This window comes from Hippoglossus stenolepis, chromosome 10 (assembly GCF_022539355.2).
Source record: "Hippoglossus stenolepis isolate QCI-W04-F060 chromosome 10, HSTE1.2, whole genome shotgun sequence".
Classification (NCBI taxonomy): Eukaryota; Metazoa; Chordata; class Actinopteri; order Pleuronectiformes; family Pleuronectidae; genus Hippoglossus; species Hippoglossus stenolepis.
In genome coordinates, this window is record NC_061492.1 from 9,244,676 (window position 1) to 9,263,011 (window position 18,336).

At 40.0% G+C, this 18,336-nt stretch overlaps 2 protein-coding genes across 4 annotated transcripts; one reads left to right on the forward strand and one right to left on the reverse strand.

Annotated features, from left to right (window-relative positions):
* The first annotated feature begins 439 nt into the window (after window positions 1-439).
* rmnd1 (required for meiotic nuclear division 1 homolog) lies at window positions 440-4,731 on the forward strand. 3 transcript variants are annotated; one of them, XR_004697637.2, is made up of 13 exons: window positions 440-645; window positions 1,374-1,822; window positions 1,919-2,024; window positions 2,126-2,201; window positions 2,638-2,677; window positions 2,784-2,884; window positions 2,971-3,077; window positions 3,181-3,245; window positions 3,401-3,477; window positions 3,855-3,975; window positions 4,089-4,205; window positions 4,374-4,480; window positions 4,575-4,731. XR_004697637.2 is itself a non-coding variant. In XM_035167500.2 (12 exons), the coding sequence occupies exons 2-12, from the start codon at window positions 1,394-1,396 to the stop codon at window positions 4,404-4,406; spliced, it is 1,272 nt and encodes a 423-aa protein (XP_035023391.1). In that variant the 5' UTR covers window positions 440-645; window positions 1,374-1,393; the 3' UTR covers window positions 4,407-4,731. The 3 variants fall into 3 exon arrangements, 2 of the variants coding, with proteins under 2 accessions (XP_035023391.1, XP_035023392.1); XM_035167500.2 differs by having other exon boundaries at window positions 4,374-4,731; XM_035167501.2 differs by lacking the exon at window positions 440-645 and adding an exon at window positions 717-835 and having other exon boundaries at window positions 4,374-4,731.
* A 141-nt stretch (window positions 4,732-4,872) lies between these two features.
* akap12a (A kinase (PRKA) anchor protein 12a) lies at window positions 4,873-16,019 on the reverse strand. Its single transcript, XM_035167497.2, has 4 exons — window positions 15,701-16,019; window positions 13,351-13,450; window positions 5,994-13,180; window positions 4,873-5,896 (listed from the first exon to the last, which is right to left on the reverse strand). The coding sequence occupies exons 1-3, from the start codon at window positions 15,818-15,820 to the stop codon at window positions 6,015-6,017; spliced, it is 7,386 nt and encodes a 2,461-aa protein (XP_035023388.2). The 5' UTR covers window positions 15,821-16,019; the 3' UTR covers window positions 4,873-5,896; window positions 5,994-6,014.
* Window positions 16,020-18,336: the final 2,317 nt, after the last annotated feature.

The following is an 18,336-nucleotide window of genomic DNA, read 5'->3' on the forward strand; positions in this document are numbered from 1 at the left end:
AACATCAATAATTCTATGAGAATCATATTTAAATTTCTGCAAAACCAGGTAACAATGCTCTCATGTACTTCTTCAGGTAGAAAAAGTGGTTTGATGCAGTATTTGTGTGTAATGGTAATGGTACATTTTTACATTTTTGTGGGACTGCTCAATATGTAGTGCTATTAATTTGATGGAGCTGGATATCAAACCTAAATCCTTTTTTTGTTTGTATTGACAGAAATCCAGAATCAAAACTATTAAAAATTATACAAATTAAATATAAATATGTCAAGAAAAGTCAGGAAAAACACCAACTAATTTGTACAGCAGCATAGACAGGACAGACAACAAGAGATGGGTAGAAGAAAGAAAGAAAGAGAAGAAGAGCAGCTCCACTAGAATCACCTTTGACTTATTTCTCACCTGCCAGTCAACACGCAGGGCATCGTGACCTCATTACTACGTCACGCCAAACAGGAAGTGAGCGGCATCACAAAACTTTATTAACAAACATCCAACATATTCATTCAGGTTCACACGCAGAGAATCGTAACAGATTCACTTTGAATTTTAACATTACACGCAGAGCCAGCGCCATTGTTTTCTGACGCGTTACATCCGTTTAACGGTGTCATGTTGTGAGTCGCTCCCGCGTCATCCCTGGTAAGCTAAGCTAAGCTAACGGCTAACAGCTGCACAGTGACATGTAGCAGCATGTGAACCACTTCCTCTCTGCTCAGTTAGCTCCTGATATTCTACTGTGATGATCAGTGGTGTGTTATTCAAACGAGCTAATTCAATGAGAGTAAATGTTAATCAGACTGTTAGAGATGATGCTGTTGATACAGTCAAGGTCAGTCCTGCCAATTAGCAATAAGATAAGTTACGCGTGACATTAAATTAATATTAAAGAGGCAATAATAAGTAATGACAATGATAATAGCAGTAAGTAATATTTAAGTAACATTGAACATAATATACGATGCAAAAAATACTACGATGCTGTAGTAAATTGGTTCTTGACATTATAAACTGTCTAATCAGAAAATAAAACCCATATCAGGATGAATCAGGTACTGAGGTCACACTAATAACTACATTCGGACTGATTCTATGGATTTTGGGGGTATGATGCCGATACAAATATTATGGGGTAAAACTTATCCGATACTGAAATATTAACCAGTACATATATTTAAAAAAATTACAATGATTCCTCAGATGTCGTTATCGAATTCTTATAATGAAGAAATGTAATATATTGATTGATATTTTACATGAACTTTATTGTAAATTTATAATAAAAATAAAACAAATACAACCATATATATAGAACTTGCTCATCCGATATATTGGTCGGGCGCTAATAACATCTGATCCCTGTGTTGTAGGTCACAGTCTATATGAGAAGATGCTCCTTCAGAAGTTGTGGTCCAGACTGGGAGCACAGCGCCCTGTAGGGAGGAAACCCTTCTGCATCTGTGCCTCAGCCAGTCTCTCCCAGTCCGTCCAGCTTCAGAAGTATGAATCCCAACCCAGGACTCCCTCTGGCCCAGGGATCTCAAGGACCTTTAACATTCTTCACCAACAGCAGACACATAGGAGACACTTCTTGCCAGCTCTAGGTGGATTTAAACATTTCAACAGCGCTCTATTCATTGACCCTGGGATGCTTAACAAATGTAGAAGTGGACAGAGTCGTTTTTATTCACCGGACCTTGTGAAGACGATGTTAAAGTCGAGTATTAAACCAGTGACGGTTCCTGGGAAAAGGGTTCCCAAAGGACCGAGAACAAAACAGCCCTCGAGAGCCAATCAGCCGTCTCTGAAGGAGGACAAGGTGACGCAGCAAGTCATCGGATAAATGGCTGATTTGTATGTGTTGATATCATGTTTTAGCTTCAGTGATGAGTCCAGCCCCATGTTTTCTCTATAGGACATGATGCAGTGTATCGCCTTTGCAACAGCAGACCAGTACCATCTGCCGACACTTTGCCATGACTTGATAAGCCACGGCTTCCAAGAGGTAGATTTACCAAGAGGTAGGACTCCGAATTATGCAGAAAGAATTGTAACATGTATATTTAGCGCTTGGATCAGCAACATCAACCATTTTATGAGAATCATCATGTTGTAATTTCAGATGCTTCAAATGTGCTGGTGATCAGCACAGACAAGGCTGCGAAACCAGAGGACAACGCTCTCATGTTCTTCTTCAGGTAGAAATAACATCGTCTGTTTTCAAACTGCTTTGTTTTAGGTTTTGTTCTGAGTGTAAATGATGTGATGGTACAGTTCTAAAGATATTATCAAGGGGCCGCTCAATATGTAGTATTTCATTTCATGGGTCTGGTATCAAACCTAAATCCTTTTTAGCACTGACAGTAATTCAGTATCAAAAAAATATGGAGTATTGAAAATTTGGCTAAAAGACTCGGTTCCTCATCTGAAACATAACTTTTCAATGTTAAGACATTTCTTTAGTCAAAGTTCTTTGTTTGACTGCTTACATTAAGTTTAAAAGTTTGGCATGTTTTGTTGAATGAAAAAAAATTGGAAATGGTTTTAAAACTCAAATCGGGAAACGAAGTTAAAGTTGTAGTTGTAGTTTTTTTAATTTTATCATGTACTAACAATCCCAATCTGAAATTTCAGGGAAGGCTCAGTAGTTTACTGGAATGTTGAGGAGAAGACGGTAAACAACACCATGTATCATTTATAGAAATATGATGTGTCGGTAATTGCATTTCTTGTCAACGTCTCTACTTCAGTGAACTTCTTCAATGTCTCTGTCTTTCTAGTTGAAAAGTGTGTTGAGGATACTGGAACGCCATGAGATCCAGCCTTATGAAGTAGCATTAGTTCACTGGGAGAATGAAGAGATCAACTACACAGTTAGCGAGTAGGTTCTGCTCCAATCCTCAAACAAACTTGTTTTTACCTCCACACTTTTTGTAGCTGTCCTAAAACGACTCATTTCTCCCGCAGAGGAAACACAAAGCTTCAGCGCGGCAACTTCATCCTAAATGATTACATTGATCAACATGAGGCTGTTTTGGAGAAATTTGCATTTTCAAATGCGTTATGCTTGTCAGGTGAGAACCTTCAACTGTAAACCATCAAGGTGTGTGTTGTTCTGTTGTCGCACTTCCACTCCGGTCACCTCTCTCTCTCTCTCTCTCTCTCTCTCTCTTCCAGTGAAGCTGGCCATATGGGAGGTGGCGTTAGACGACTTTGTGGAGTCAATTCAGTCGATTCCAGAGGTACAGTGGATATTACCAGCCAGCAGCAAGAAATTAGGAATAACTGATTATGTGTAACGAGTTGTTGTTTTTGTGTCAGGGAGATCATTCTTTGATTTGGAAACATCAGTGCTTCCCTTAATGCTAATGCCCTTGTTTCTTTCTCTCTCGCTCAGACGCTGAAGGCTGGCAAAAGAGTGAAGTTGTCCTCTGCGGAGGTCATGCAGAAAATAGGAGAGCTGTTCGCTTTAAGGTAAATTCAATTTTGTCTAATTGGAGTCTATTGGTAACTGCAGGCCTTTTGTTTTTGGTCTCAAATTTGTTTGTGAAGAGAATCAAATCAGTAACATGAATATTTTAACATTCACCCACTGAGATAGTGTGTTTTTCACCGTTTTCACCTTTTCTCTTGGAAATGATTCATGAATTTGGTGCAGCCTGGTTGAATTTAAGGCGACTGAGGTATCAGCTCTACTGAGTGCAGTGTATGGTGAATGCATATGGAGGAGCTGTTCTCAGTCCACTGTTTTATTCTGTATTTCTGTATGGACATTAACTTCAGTCTCTTTTATATCAATTATATGATATGATTTATATGAAGTATTTCGTATTTCCATCCTCCTCTGACAGACACTGTATAAACCTGAGGTCCGACCTGCTCCTCACACCTGATTTCTACTGGGACAGAGAAAACCTGGAAAAACTCTACGAGAAGACCTGCATGTTCCTCAGCATCAACCGCAGGGTCAACGTAAGTAAACCTGACCTGAACATACTGTATATAGAGACCCGCTCTGATTTCCACTGTAAGAGGCTCTTGCTTTGTTTCTGATCCGGACTCAAACAGTTTTCTCTGTTCTTCAGGTTGTGAATGAGAAGCTGGAACATTGCTCACAGTTGACAGACCTCATGAGGAGCCACCTGAGCGAGAAGCACAGCTTGAGGCTGGAGTGGATGATCATCATCCTCATCACCATAGAGGTGAAGGAGCTCTTTCATACCTTGTGGAAAATGTAACGTTATTTATTTGCAACAGTGGCCCTTGTTTTTAACTTTTGTTTATCACATTAAACAATGTTGCTGCAACTGAAAATATTTACAAAAGTTTCAGTAAAATAATATTACATCTGTTGTTTATTTTCCTTGTAGGTGATGTTTGAACTTGCAAAAATGGTCTTCTGACCTGCTCCTCCAACGACGCACTAATCTAAAAAAGCACTAGAAGCTACAAAGGAAGAATGCTGGAAAATACAAAGGTACACTGTCAGTGTTGAAGTGGACCTGAACATTTCTGAATGTATACTATGGTTATACAGTCCAACACATTGTAGATTATATACATTTCAACAGACGATGAAGACTGACCTCAGTGTCACTATTCCTGGGACTCAACAGCAGCAGAAAATAAACAAGATGTTGGACTATATTCAAATGAATCAAATTTCAAACTGTAACTTGAGTGCTGTGTTAAAGATACAAAATAAATACAATGATTATTTGTTTTAAATGTTTTCCAGTTATGTTTCAGTGTCAGTGTGTTAAATATGAATTAAGTGAGTGAATAATGTCAATAGCTTAACTTCAGATCACCAGAGGTTTCGATATACATACAAAGATTTGCAATAAAAAAAAGTACAAGAGCTTAAAATGTACAGAATTTATGCAAATATAGTTTTATTGATAAAACAGCAGTAAATATATAAACACAGTTAATACAGGTCTATATTTTGCATTTTGTAATTAGTCAACATTACGTATCAGATCTGCAACAAACAGCCTGTCATCACTTTCTGTCTTCTCTCACCCACACCACACAAAGTGATACTTACAGTATCATTGATACCACAAGCTAATTGAGACCAGACACAAGAAGCTGGGAAATAAAACATGATAAGTAAAGCTGCCGTTAATGTTTTTGAGGCTCTGCTGAATATAGTTTTATTCATGATAAATACATACTGTATGTTGAGATAAATGAAATATAGAGAGTAAATTATTATGGAAAAAAACTAATGTGCCATGCTCTCATCATGCTCTTTTTTTCTATTTCATACTTGTCACAGTAAAAATTATGTCATTATGTACAAGTTAATATACAGATATACAAATATATATATCTGCAGAATGCTGCTAATTGTTTTTAAATGCATTGACTGGGAATTATGTATTTAAGCAAAAATGGAGAATGCTAAAACAGTTTATTAACATAAATTGATACATTATTAAAGATATTAAATATCTACATATACTATATATTTATCAAGAGAAATTAGTGTGTACTGTTCCTGTGACACATACATTATGAATTCTGTTTTTAACACTCGCACAGATGTTGTCGAAGCATTTTACCATAAAAACGACAGATTTTTCATAAAAAATACTGTCATATTCTCCCTGACATATACATTCTATTCTATTCTATCGGTATTCAAAATTAACTATTGTTAAGCTCCATCAGTTAATATTGGAATATTCTGGGTTGAGCTTAATGTCAAATAAAAGCAGGAAAAAGTTGGGCTGCACCATTAGCTGACCCATAAGTGCCTTCCCACCTTCACTAGGACTGAACAAATAAAAGCAGACATGCTACACACAGAAAAAAAAGATGTCTAATGTAGTTTTCTTCTGCCAGTCAGGTCTTCTCCTTACAATCTTCTTTTTGATTGTCCAACCTTAAAGAAAAATGAAGTCATGGTATGAATTAATATGTATAATTCAGGGAATATGATGCATGATCTCAAGGAAGCTCATAGGATGGATAATGCTTACCAGTCAATGACAGACTTAATCCTACTCCATCGTCGTGATCCTTGCAGTAGCAGTTTCTGGATCCTCAAGTGCAACAGCAAAATCTTCACCTTCACTCTCAGTTTCACATGTTTCTCCTTTTTCAAGCGTCTCCTCTTGACTTTCTTCTCCTTCAATCCTGGAATTAACCAATTCAAACTCCTCTACAGCTTCAAGAACGACTTTCTCCTCCTGGTCACTTATCGCCTGATGTTGAGGAGGTTCCTGCATCTCGTGAAGGGACATCCCCGTTTCCTGTTGATTGTTGATGTCCTCCTCTGCATCCATCCACACGTCCTGGTCATTTTCCTCCTCCTTGTGCTTAACAGGTTCCTCTGCTTTTGTTTCTTGGTCACAAACTTCAGAAAGTAGTGGCTGACTCAGGAACACTCCTCTTTTCTCTTGTTGCCTCACTGTTTGGATTGTTTCTTTCGCCTGGACATTGGGGGTTCCTCTCTCTGTTGATTTGATTTGTTCTACTGGTTCCACTATTTGCACTGTTTGCATGCCAACATCCAGAAGTACTGGTTGATTAATGATCACTGGTCTTTCTGTTGAATCTAAGTCAGCTGCTTGTGTGACTTCTGTTCCCTGAACTGCGACCTCCGTTCCCTCTGTCTGTTTCTGTCTCTCTTCAGATTGTGCTGGATTTATTTCCTCACTGGGTTCTTCTACCTGAACGCCTACCTCAGCCACGTCTGTCAGTTTCATTGGTTCAGTTCTCTCTGTTGAAGGTGGTGGAGAAGCCGGTTCCTTTGCGTGTCCAAACTGTATGTTAAATTTTAATTCTATCGAAAGGCTAGAGGGGGACTCGACATTACCTACTGATGAGATCACTCCAGTGCTTTGGGGGACTACTAATCCAGTGTTCGCCATCACAATCTCAATTTGTGGAGTTTGTGCTTCCTCATTTATCTTCGTCACATCGGATGACAATTCTGTCGTCGAGACATCTGCTTCAGACTTTTTCACTTCAGCTTTAGGCTCTTCCAATTCCTCTTTGGGGTCATGGATCAAAACATCCAACCCTTCTGGAATATCAGGCGTTTGCATGAGATCCTCCAACACGTGTCCAGTTGCGGAGTCATCACTTATGACATCATATCCTTCATCTTGTCTTTCCTTATCCTCCACCACTTTTTGACCCTCCACTTCACTTGACTCACTTTCAGGTATCTCAGTTGTCTCAGTCACAACATCCGTCTCTTTAATAACGTCTTGATCCGTGTCGACAAGTTCTGATTCAGGTACTGTCTCTGGTGAGCTCTCCCTTACATGTTGAATAACTTGAATGGTCACTTTGTTTTCTTCGCATCTTATTTTCTCTTCAGTCTCTGATGTGGCGGAAAGTTTGTCTACTTCTTGAACTGTTTCGTGACACATATCCATAACTTCTCTGGTTTCTGTTACCACTACCTCTAGCACTGTGTCAACCTTCATATTGGCTGATTTGACATCAACATCGACCACCTGCACCTGAATTCTGTGATTGTCCTCAAACTGTACCGATGGCACATTCATCATCCTAACCACACTACCTTCCTCGCCCGTCTTGGTCACATAGTTTTGCACCAATGGTGTTGCAGTCTCATTCGTCTCATTGAACCCGAGCTCACTTGCCACAGAGTCGATCAACGGTTCATGACTGTCTGATGTCGTCTCTATCAAAGTGTCAGGTATAGAAGCTGCGATGTCTTTTAGATAACATGTGATCACTTCGGCCACTACAGCATGCTCAACTGGAGCACTCTTTACCTCAAAACCCCGAATTTGACCTCTTTCTTCCTCAATACTGGATTGCACTGAGCTGAGATGCAGCTCGTGAATTGGTTCATGTGAAACTGTGACATTTTCTACACAAGGTGTCGGGGTTACTTCAGAAAATACATTTATTTCTGTGACCTGAGCACTACATGCTTCATCATTAACAGAGGGTACATGAACTGCTGTTAATGTCTGTATCTCATCCACAGCTTCAGGGATGTGGTCTTCCTGGCCAACATGAACATCTTGAGGTGTACCCTCTGTTTCCTGATCTTCATTTCCGTTTAAAGCCTGATGATTCAGAGCTGCCACAACTTGAGTCTCACTTTCAACTGTAACTGAATCAGTGGGTTCTGGATTGGGAGCACTACTTTCCTCAGCACCTGGTTTGACTACATGATCAGGCATAGATGCCTCTACCTCAGGTTCTTTTTCAGTTGCAGTGTCATTTACATCAGCAGGTAAAACATCCGGTTCTTCAACATGTACATCCCCTGTTGATAGTTCTGACTGTGCACTGCCTTCAGCTGCACGTGCTACTTCATGTGCAACAGTTTCTTCTGGTGATATCGATTCTGAAATCACTTCCTCTTCAAGTGATTGGGCACTACCCTCTTCTGAATCTAACAGTGCTACTTGTGCATCTTCTAATACCAGTTCTTGAACTGGTACTTGTACTGGTTCTTGTACTGGTTCTTGTACTGGTTCTTGAACATGTTCAAGTACCAGTTCTTGAACTGGTTCTTGTACTGGTTCTTGAACATATTCAGTTTGAAAAGCATCCACTGGTTCAACGACTTCAGTGAGAGGCCCTGTCTCCTCTTTGGGTTCATCTGTAATAGTTTCTGCCTCTATAGTTGTCTCTGATGTGACTTCTCTTTCACAAGATTGAACACTACCCTCCTCTGACTCAAATATGGGTACTTGTACAGCCCCTAAAACTTCTGCAACTTGGTGGTGTCCAATATTTGGAGTATCTGTTTTCAGTTCTTTGTTTTCTGGCTCACCACTGAGCTCAACATGGTTTTCCTCTTGCTTTATTTCTGCTGCATTAATGTCCTCTGATACTTCCTCTTGTGGTAAATGAACACTATCCTTCTCTGAATCTAAAGAGGCTGCCTGTGTGGTTTCTAACACGACTAGTTCCTCAGCATGTTCAGTTTTGGCAGAATCTGCTTGTAGTTTGTTTTCCTCCTCTGCTTCAGCATTACATTCCGTAACAGGCTTTGTTTCCTGTTTGGGTTTGTCTGTAGCTGTTGTTTCTGCTGGAATCTCTTCACTTGGTTCCTCCTTTTCAGGTAATTGAACACCACCCTCCTCTGAATCTAATGAGGCTGTTTGCTCAGCTTCTAACACTTCTGGTTCTTCAACGTGTTCAGTTTCAGCAGCATCGGCTTGTATTTTCTTTTCTGTCTCTTCCTCAATATTACATTCAGTGAGAGACTTGATGTCCTCTTGGGGTTTGTCTGTATCTGTTTCTTCTGCTGGAACATCGTCTGATGTTACTTCCTTTTCAAGCAGTTGAATGCTACCCTCCTCTAAATCTAACGTGACTGACTCTTTTGGTTCTTCAGCCTGTTCAGTTTTGCCCGAATCAGCTTGCAGTTTGTTTTCATTCTCTGTTTCATTCTCTGTTTCAACATGTGCTTCGGCCGGGTCAGTTTTCTCTTGTGGTGTGTCTGTAACTATTTCTTCTGCTGGGGTAACTTCTGATATGATTTGCTTTTCATGCAACTGGGCACTACCTTCCTCTGGATCTAACATGGCTGTTGGTTCAGGTTCTAACACTTCTGGTTCTTCAGCATGTTCCGTTTTGACAGAATCTTCTTGTAATTTGCTTTCTGTCTCTGTCTCAACATTATTTTCAGTGAGAGGCTCTTTCTCCTCTTGTCGAATGTGTGTAGCTGTTTCTTCTGCTGGAATATCTTCGCTTAATACCACATTTTCAAGCAAATGAGCAATACCATCCTCTGAATCTAATGTTTGTTCAGCTTCTAACACTTTTGGTTCTTCAGCATCTTCACATTTCACCGAACCTGCTTGCAGTTGGGTTTCTGTCTCTGCCCCAACATCATATTCAGGGGCAGGTTCTGTTTCCTCTTGGGGTTTGTCTGTAACCATCTCATCTGCTGGAATATCTTTTATTTTTACTTCTTCGTTTTCAATCAATTGACCACAACCCTCCTGTATATCTAATGAGGCTGTTTGTACAGTTTCTAACACGTCAGGATCTTCAGCATGTTCAGTTTGAGGAGCATCTGCTTGTAGTTGGTTTTCCTTCTCCGCTTCAACATTATATTCAGCGTCAGGCTCTGTGTCCTCTCTGGGTTTGTCAGTAACTTCTGCTGTGATATCTTCCTTGATTACTTCCTTTTCAGGAAATTGACCACTACCCTCCTCTGAATCTAACATGGCATCGTTTAAAGCCGGTAATTCTTGCAAATCCGACTCTACTGGTTGATCTTGGCTCTCAACTTGAACTTGATCGATGATTTGCTCTTTGATTTGTGTCTGGACTTCCTCCTCCACACCCCCATCTGTACATTCTTCTGATACTGTAGCAGTTGATTCTACTTCTTGAGAGTTCATTTCTTGGGGCTCTTTTTCATCTTGATGTGCCCCGAGAAGAGAACCTTCATCTTCAACAGCTGCTCCACCTTCAGGGAGTATCTCTAAAGACCCAGCTTCATTTGCCTCAGATTGAGTTTTTACCAGATGCTGGCTCACATTATTACTTTCTAATTCATTTAACCTTTCTACTGGATATAAAACATTGACCTCATGAACTTCATAAACAGCCATTTCAGCAGTGGCAACCTCCTTAGTGGGAACATTGGACACAATTTGTGTGGAAACAGATTTGTTGACTTCAGATAAGCCCTCTATTTGGGCTGTTGTTGTGAGTTTGTCGATCTTGTCCAGTTCTTCAACATTTAGTCCAATGTTAATGGAGGCTGCATCTGATTTGCTATGTATTTTCAGAACTGCTGGCTCTTCTTTTACAAATGTCTCGAGTATTTCATGCAAGACAGATCCAACTATTCTTTCTGAGCTTACCTCTTCTGAACACACTGGGACAGCGTTTGGACTTATGGAGATGGCTCCAACCACCTGATGCAGGAGTACATCTGTAGGTTTGACTTCATATTCTACGGGGACTGGTGTTGTGTTGCCAGATGTGTTTGAAGAGTCTGACAGCTGGGAAACTGCAGAGATCATCTCAGTTTCATCTTCGGTGGTAATGTCTACAGGTTCCAGAGCAGTTATGGCCTCAGATGTGATCTCTATCAGATCCTCAGCTATAGTGTCGTCTGGAGCTGCCTCCTCAGGGACTGAAGCCGGAGTGGCATTGGTCTCTGTAATTAAACCCTCTTCTGGGATATCACTGAGTTGTTCATGTTTACTGATTAATTCTGTAAGGTCCTCAGGTTCCTCATTTGAAGCAAGAGCTGTAGACGTCTCATTTTTTAAAGTATCCTTATCGTCCTGGACCTTCTTTACTTCTGGTTCCGGACAGGCACAAGGTAGGACTGGTTGAGACGTCTGATCGAGGAGGTCTTGCTGCACTTGATAGTCCGCCTCCTTGGCTACATGACTCTCCACATCAGCCGTTGTTTCAATGTGAACTTCCGTTTCAATTGTATCAAACTCCGACAAGGGAACCACAGCTGGTGTGTCAGAGTCTTCATCACCTGAAATGACCTCCTTTTCAGCCTCATCAGAAGATAATTGGTCGTGATTTTCAGAAGACTTCTTCTTTTTTCTTGGGAGAAACTTCTTTATTGAAAAGGAGGAATCGTCCTGAGTGATTTCACTATCAGACATTGCATTATCTTTGCTTTCCTCCTCATCCTTGGCTTTCCTTTTGGGGGTCACAAGTTTTTTAAATGATTTCCATGTTGATCCTCCATCACCCTCTGAAGGACTTCCTACATTGGGGGAAGCTGGTGAAGTTCCATCAACTTCGTTAGAACTTTCAAGCGGCGTCTCTCGCTTCTTATTGTCATTTTCAACTTGGGGGGATTCATCCTCAGAGTCTGATGTTTTTCGGCTTCTGCTCCGTCTCCTTCCGGAACGACACAAAACAGCTTCCCATGACACGGATGAATCTTTTCTTTTTTTGCCTTCTTCGATGCTGTGATCTGATATTTGCCCTTTTTCACTTGGTTTTGTTTCCTCTGTTGAGCCTGAGATTTGTATCTCTTCACTGGTCAAGGAGGACTTCTTCATATGCTTTTTCGGAGTAACAAGTTTTTTGAAAGAGGCCCACGCACCATCGTCCTCTCCTGCTGCCTCTGCAGAGTGCTGTGCCGGACTTTCTTCTTTCTGGGTCTCAGCTGACTTGGTAGGTGACATGAGCTGATCCGAGTGTTCTTCAGAGTCTGACAACATTGTATTACTTGATTTCCTGCCTCTCTGCTTTTTGGAGAGTTTCCTAAAACTTGAACCTGATAGCAACCATTTCATTGGACTGTCTTGAACTCTGTCTTGAGAGCTCATTTCAGGCTCATTGACAGAAATAGTTGCTGGAACTGTGGGCGGTGATTCCCCATCATTCATCGGCTGAGCTGATGCTGTAGAGATGATCCTCTCCTTAGGTTCATTTTCTATGTGTTCTCTCTCAACTGTCGTTGCTTCAACATCTTGTCCAATCTCCCCTTTATCCTGTTGTACTTCTACAGTTTTTTCTGTTGTCTGTACTGTTTCCTTTCTCCCCATGTCCACCAGTTCTTTCTCAGTTGTCTCATCCCCTGTGGACTTCTTTTTCTTCCGTAGCCCTGAAAAGATTCCAGTTGTAAAAAACTTTTTCACCGGAGATACGACCTCCTCGGCCTCAGGGATAGTTGTAGATGGTGTGTGTAGGTGTTCCTCTTCAAGGGCAGCCTCCTGTTGTTCCTTTAAGTCTTCAACTACAGGTGAAGGTGTTTCTGTATCAGATTCATCTTTGGCCCCAGTTGTTTTCTCCTCTGCATTTTCCTGGGCATCCTCCGATGTCAGGGTAGGACATGTCGTTGAATCATTGTCATTAGTCCCCTGGGTCTTCTGATCAATATCCGGCTCAGCATTCACACTTTTAGGTTCATCCGCGGTATCCTCTGTGTTTTCTGGTCTGTCTGATTTGTTCTTGTTCGTTTCATCTGGCCCATCGGTTCTTATTTCATCATTTTCGACTGAGCCTCTTTTTACTGTCAGTTTCAAACCAATGTTACTGAAGAATCTCTTAAAGCTTTCATTGATGTCATTCTGCTTTGCATCCATTTCAGTCATTTCCAGGGGTAGTTCTTCAACAGCATCAGTTTCGTCAGGTGATTCCTTTTGATTCATTTCAACGTTTTCTGATGGTGTTCCTTCTTCGTTAAGTGGCCTCGCTGTTTGTAAAACGTCTTTCTCTGGAGAGAGGGAAGCTAAACCAAAAAGATTTAAAATATAACAACACTTAAATTGCACAAATTATAAAAGACTGATGGTGTCATCAGTCGGTGAAATTATGTATAGGCTGAATTTCAACAAGTTATGTTAAAATTATGGAAACTGTCTGTCAGGGAGCAATGATACAGAACTTGTGAACACTCACCGTCTGCAGCCACCGCATCACCACAGTGATCATCAACTTCTGCTAGAGTGCTGTCTGCTTTTCCATTGATCTCCGAGATTTGCCCATTATTTCTTAGAGGCTGAAACAAAATATGAAAAATAAAGTCCTGCAGTGACCATTCTGCCATAGTCATAGGGTCACAGATGAATTTCATCTGAATTTGTACTTTTATGAATGCAAAGAATTTTAATCTTCGATTAACTGAAGGCTCAAAAGTCATATTTTGTAAACAACACAGAGTTACTTGGTGTGATACAGTACAGTTTAACAACCCTAATTGTTTCAACCTCAAATCCATGACCCAGATTAGTCTGGAGAGTCTGAGCAGGTGATGGGGAACGAGAAACACATGTTCTTCAACTAGTGTGAAGTAACACAGTTAAACTTAGTTATACTCGGTTAAAAAAAGCTGCTTGGGTCATATTGCCTAGTAGCCCCTATAAGTACAGTGTTAGATATTGATAGATTAGATTTCCAGCCATTTTTCTTCTTCCCATTTTATTACATACACACCATTGCTCTCTGTATTTATGCAGTACTTTTAGGTTAGGTAATTTTGCTCTTACTCTTTTTGCACAATATATAAGCTGTATCTGTAACCCATTAAATTTATTCTACCCATGATTTATTCTTTCAAAATGTCTCATCTAGCCGTTACTTAACTTCTGTGGGTGCCCTGCAGTTGCATTTAAATGTATAATAATGTGACACAGGTTGATGGCAGGTTAAATTGAGTTGAAAAAATACACAAGTATATTCAAATGGAAACATTAGAATATGCTATGAGATCTGAGGCCAGAATTTGATTACTGTTTGCTTTGAGCTGGTTCTTTACAGTTACACACCTCCCTTATTAGCTTTGAACACGAATCCCTTTGTTCTCAGTCATCCTGAGCCCGAATAGTAAAGTGTCACCCAACGGGTTGTATGTCAAGTAATTTAAATTCTGTGGAATTCCGATAGCTTTACAAACAAAATGAGTAAGCGTGACGGAAAATGTAGCTCATCAATTGTTTTGGCATTTTCTTATGATAAATGTCAGATTATTGTACCAAGTTAAAATAAGCTTAGTGCAAAACATTGTGGCCTTTGATGAACAAAAACAAATAACTTTTAACAACCTTTAAAACTTCAGCACTAAAAGATTTCTTAACAACATACTTTCATCCAATATAAAATCACTCAAGAGTCACAAAGGTCAGTAAAGCCATTAGATCGACACATCAAGTTATTTTCATTCTTACAGTACAGTGCTGTCTAATTGACTTCCTGCTCAGCGTGAGCCTGTGATCATGTTTTATACAAATAATCGATGTTGCCTCTACTGAGTGCAGCTCCGGGGAAATTCCATCTCTCCCCTGGGCTTCACTTAGGCTCTCCAAGAATGAAAGGTCATTATTCCTCCACGCTACTTCCCTCTTCATCCACAGTGCATGCAAACCACTGCAATGAATACAGGGTGAAACCAGGTCTGTTCGCCTCAAACTACCAAAGCAACCATCGGCTCATTTACACTTCAAATAACCTGTAACAATCAAACTAGTGGAACAGAAGTTCAATAACTTTTTATGTTGAACTTTGTCTTACTATTTGTTGTGGGATTGATTTCAAGAGCCTGGCTCCAATTTTTATTTTAGATCTTTTAATCCAGCGTAAACCTTTTCACGGCTCGAGATCACCTGACTGTTCCAGAGGTTTGAAATCTAAAGGGGACAGAGCCTGAACTGACCTGCCTGGGGATAAAAAGTCTGTCTGTGTCAGTGTCATCTTTTATGACTAAATCCACCGGAAAGCATTTCCTGATCTTAACCGAGTTGTTAGTTAATTTTAACAATTCAATTAAACTGTTTATTTTATTTGCTTATCTGACTTATTGTGAAGCACGATGTCATTGAAAGTGCTATATAAATAAATAAGTAATACATTATTATTACTATGAGGAGATTGTATGACTTCATATTGCATCTGCATGAAGAAATGGGCCTTTCCTGTAACAACAAATCTGAAAAGTATTTTATTTATTATTATCATTATTTATTCATTATTATTAAAAGCCAGAATCCCAGAATAGCCCTGATGTGCTGCAGTTCTTTCCACTGAGACTTTTCCTGTATCTCCTGGTTAATGGAGATGTTGGCAGGCAGCAGCCGCACCGTCCTGACAGCAACAACATCCGGCATCAGCATTTTCCAAACATATCAGAACGAACTGATCTGCCACTGCAGTGAAGCCGCAGGGACATGTGTGAGGACACATGAAAGTTTTGTGCTCACATACAGACATAGTGCTGCAGGATCATCCAGAAAGCAGAGTGTGTGTGAGATGATACCTTCTCCTCGGTGCTGTGATCGACCCGAGCATCCTCCGGTGCTCCTCTCTCCTCCTCCTCCTCCTCCTCCTCCGCCGCCTCCCTCCTGACGTCCCGCTGCGCAGACTGAGCGTCTCCCATGTTTCTAAACACCGTCTGTGGTTCACCGCTGCAGCGTCACTGTCCCAACAGCTCGTGGAAATATCCCCTAGCTGCAGCAGGCCGGAGCTCCGTGAGGGGCCGACAGCGACTGACCGCAACTGGGAAAAGTCTTCCTCTTTTTGGAGCCAAACGCCGCCCCGCAGGATCACATGAAGTCAGGACAGGAGACTTGGCCCGGCCCGGATTGGCCCGGATCGGCCCGACCAGGACCGGCACGCCCCCTAATGCATCAAAATGAGGAGGAAAAAAACCCGAGAAAAACAGTCTGTGAATAAATGAATAAATATATGAGCAACAAGCTTCAACCATACTTTACTACAGATTCATGGGATGAATCTAGTTAAAATAAAGTACGCAGTATATATATACTGTGTGTGTGTGCATGTGTGTCTGAATATATAAGAATGTATGTAAAAAGATATACATTATAGCTATATATGTATATGTAAAACAATATACATTATAGCTATATATGTGTATGTAAAACAATATACATTATAGCTATATATGTATATGTATGATATTATTCTACCACAACCGGAGAGAAGCTGATTATATTGCCTGCCTGTGGGAAAATTCCTCAAGAAGATTCACTTCATGTGAGTTTGTAAGCCTGTGAATTCAAGTATCTTACAGTGTAAGGTAGTACTAACATAGGTAGTAAAAAAAAAAAAAAATGCTGTAACCCCTTGCATGTAATTGAACAGATAATGTGGTTAATTAGCGTAACAGTCGATAACTCATTATGAGGATAAAAGTGTTTTCTGTCAAACTTTGTAATACACACTGTCGTCCTTCGTAAGTCCAATCGTTATCAACACCAAACTAATTTTACGCCAATGACGCAAACACTTTTAATCAAACTGCTCGTACATATGTTAGTGTGGAGGCTTCACCTGAAGAGGAGCAGATCAACATGAAGTTCAACCAAGCAGACGTGTGTAACACTGATGTTTTAGCTTCAGGATTATCGAACATATTTCACTGGGTCTGTTTGTTTGGGTCACGTTGAATTGATTTGGCAAAGTATAGCTCTGTAGCTTTAGCAACGTTAGCTCAATAGCTAGCCAACAGCAAAGGCTTTGTTTTTGACCACACTGGTTTTAAGGTCACCTTATAGCCACTTTATTTAACTTCATTTGAAATGTTACTAAAATAGGCTAGCGTGTTAGCAGCACACCCGTTTGCTAGTCTTTTTAAAAATGAATAAAGTACTGTATGTTCCCTTAGACTCAATTGAGTGCAGCAGAAATAGCCAGTAAGGAAACATCATTACATCATCTCGCTAGTTACAGTGAGAGCATGTAGCTAAGTTGTGTTTAATTGTGGTGTTGCCGTACAAAAGATCAGACTGGAGATTCCACTCTCTCAGCCAATGGTGAGGACTTGTGTTATGTTTTCTATGTTTGTTTGTCACCAGGATTATGTAAAAACTACCTCAGGGATTTCCATGAAACTTGGTGCTGGGATGGGACCGATGGGCCGAGAAAGAACACGTCAAACGTTTGCACGGATAAACGATAAAACGGCGTTTCCAGGAATTTTGTGTCACTTTCTTCAACATCCTGAGATTTGGGGCGGTTTTTGATAATTATAACCAATTTCCCAAGGAATATTTCATGGATTTCTCTCCTTCCATTAGTTTATGTCATATTTTTATATTTTACCAGTGACATTGGTTTTGTCTTTTTGTTTTACAGGCACTTGTCATTGGTGATTGAGGATCAGTCAAACAACAACTGGGAGAGTAGTGAGGCCAGGTATGAGGAAAAATGTTTAGACTAAATTTTGAATTTCCAGATTAAGTCGAACTTTTAAGAATCAAACTGCTCACCATACATGACGGCCTCTAAAATCACTACAGATGAATTGGTAAAGTTGTACCACAGAATCAATTGTAGTAACAAGGAAATTCTTTAAAATTGAATAGATTGTACCAACAACTGTGTCGCTTCAAAATAAGAAACCACATCTGCTCGGAAGAGGCGGACGCATGTGTGCAAACCATACGGTGCTAACTGAAATCACTGGTCATGAACAAATGAAAGTGTATGAAGAGCTCCACCGACGCGCCAAGGATGTAACTCCAATTGAATTTGAGTTGTCAATTTCAATTGGAGTTTATAATTGAAATTCCCAAATAAAAACTCCCTCTGATTTAGATTCAACTTTAGTCACTACATTCTGTCTTTATTGTCAAAGTGCAGAATGAAAAAAATGTACAAATTTAATTCTGAAGTATATCTAAAGTAGTGGAGGATGTATTATCCTCTATACCCTTAAAAATCTATCAATTATGTTAATATTATTCAGACAAATTTAATTCATTTGTGTGTTAACAATAGAGGTATATTTTTTATTTTAATTTTCTTTTTTTGTGTAAATAAAGAGTAACATGCTTGCATATCCTGTAAAGTTGCCGTGAAAACTACAGTTATCATACAGTCATATTGTAATCCAATATTTAGTGTTAGTGCTATTAAAATTAAATTACA

What these genes read in the sequence shown, in the direction of transcription:
- akap12a (XM_035167497.2), bottom strand. Translation starts at nt 15,820, where the DNA reads ATGGGAGACGCTCAGTCTGCGCAGCGGGACGTCAGGAGGGAGGCGGCG. An exon ending in ATCACAGCACCGAGGAGAAG is followed by an intron (nt 13,451 to 15,700) that starts GTATCATCTCAC and finishes ATTTTGTTTCAG; the next exon opens with CCTCTAAGAAATAATGGGCA. An exon ending in TGATGCGGTGGCTGCAGACG is followed by an intron (nt 13,181 to 13,350) that starts GTGAGTGTTCAC and finishes TTTTTGGTTTAG; the next exon opens with CTTCCCTCTCTCCAGAGAAA.
- rmnd1 (XM_035167500.2), top strand. Translation starts at nt 1,394, where the DNA reads ATGCTCCTTCAGAAGTTGTGGTCCAGACTGGGAGCACAGCGCCCTGTA. An exon ending in ATCAACTACACAGTTAGCGA is followed by an intron (nt 2,885 to 2,970) that starts GTAGGTTCTGCT and finishes TTTCTCCCGCAG; the next exon opens with AGGAAACACAAAGCTTCAGC. An exon ending in GCATCAACCGCAGGGTCAAC is followed by an intron (nt 3,976 to 4,088) that starts GTAAGTAAACCT and finishes TCTGTTCTTCAG; the next exon opens with GTTGTGAATGAGAAGCTGGA.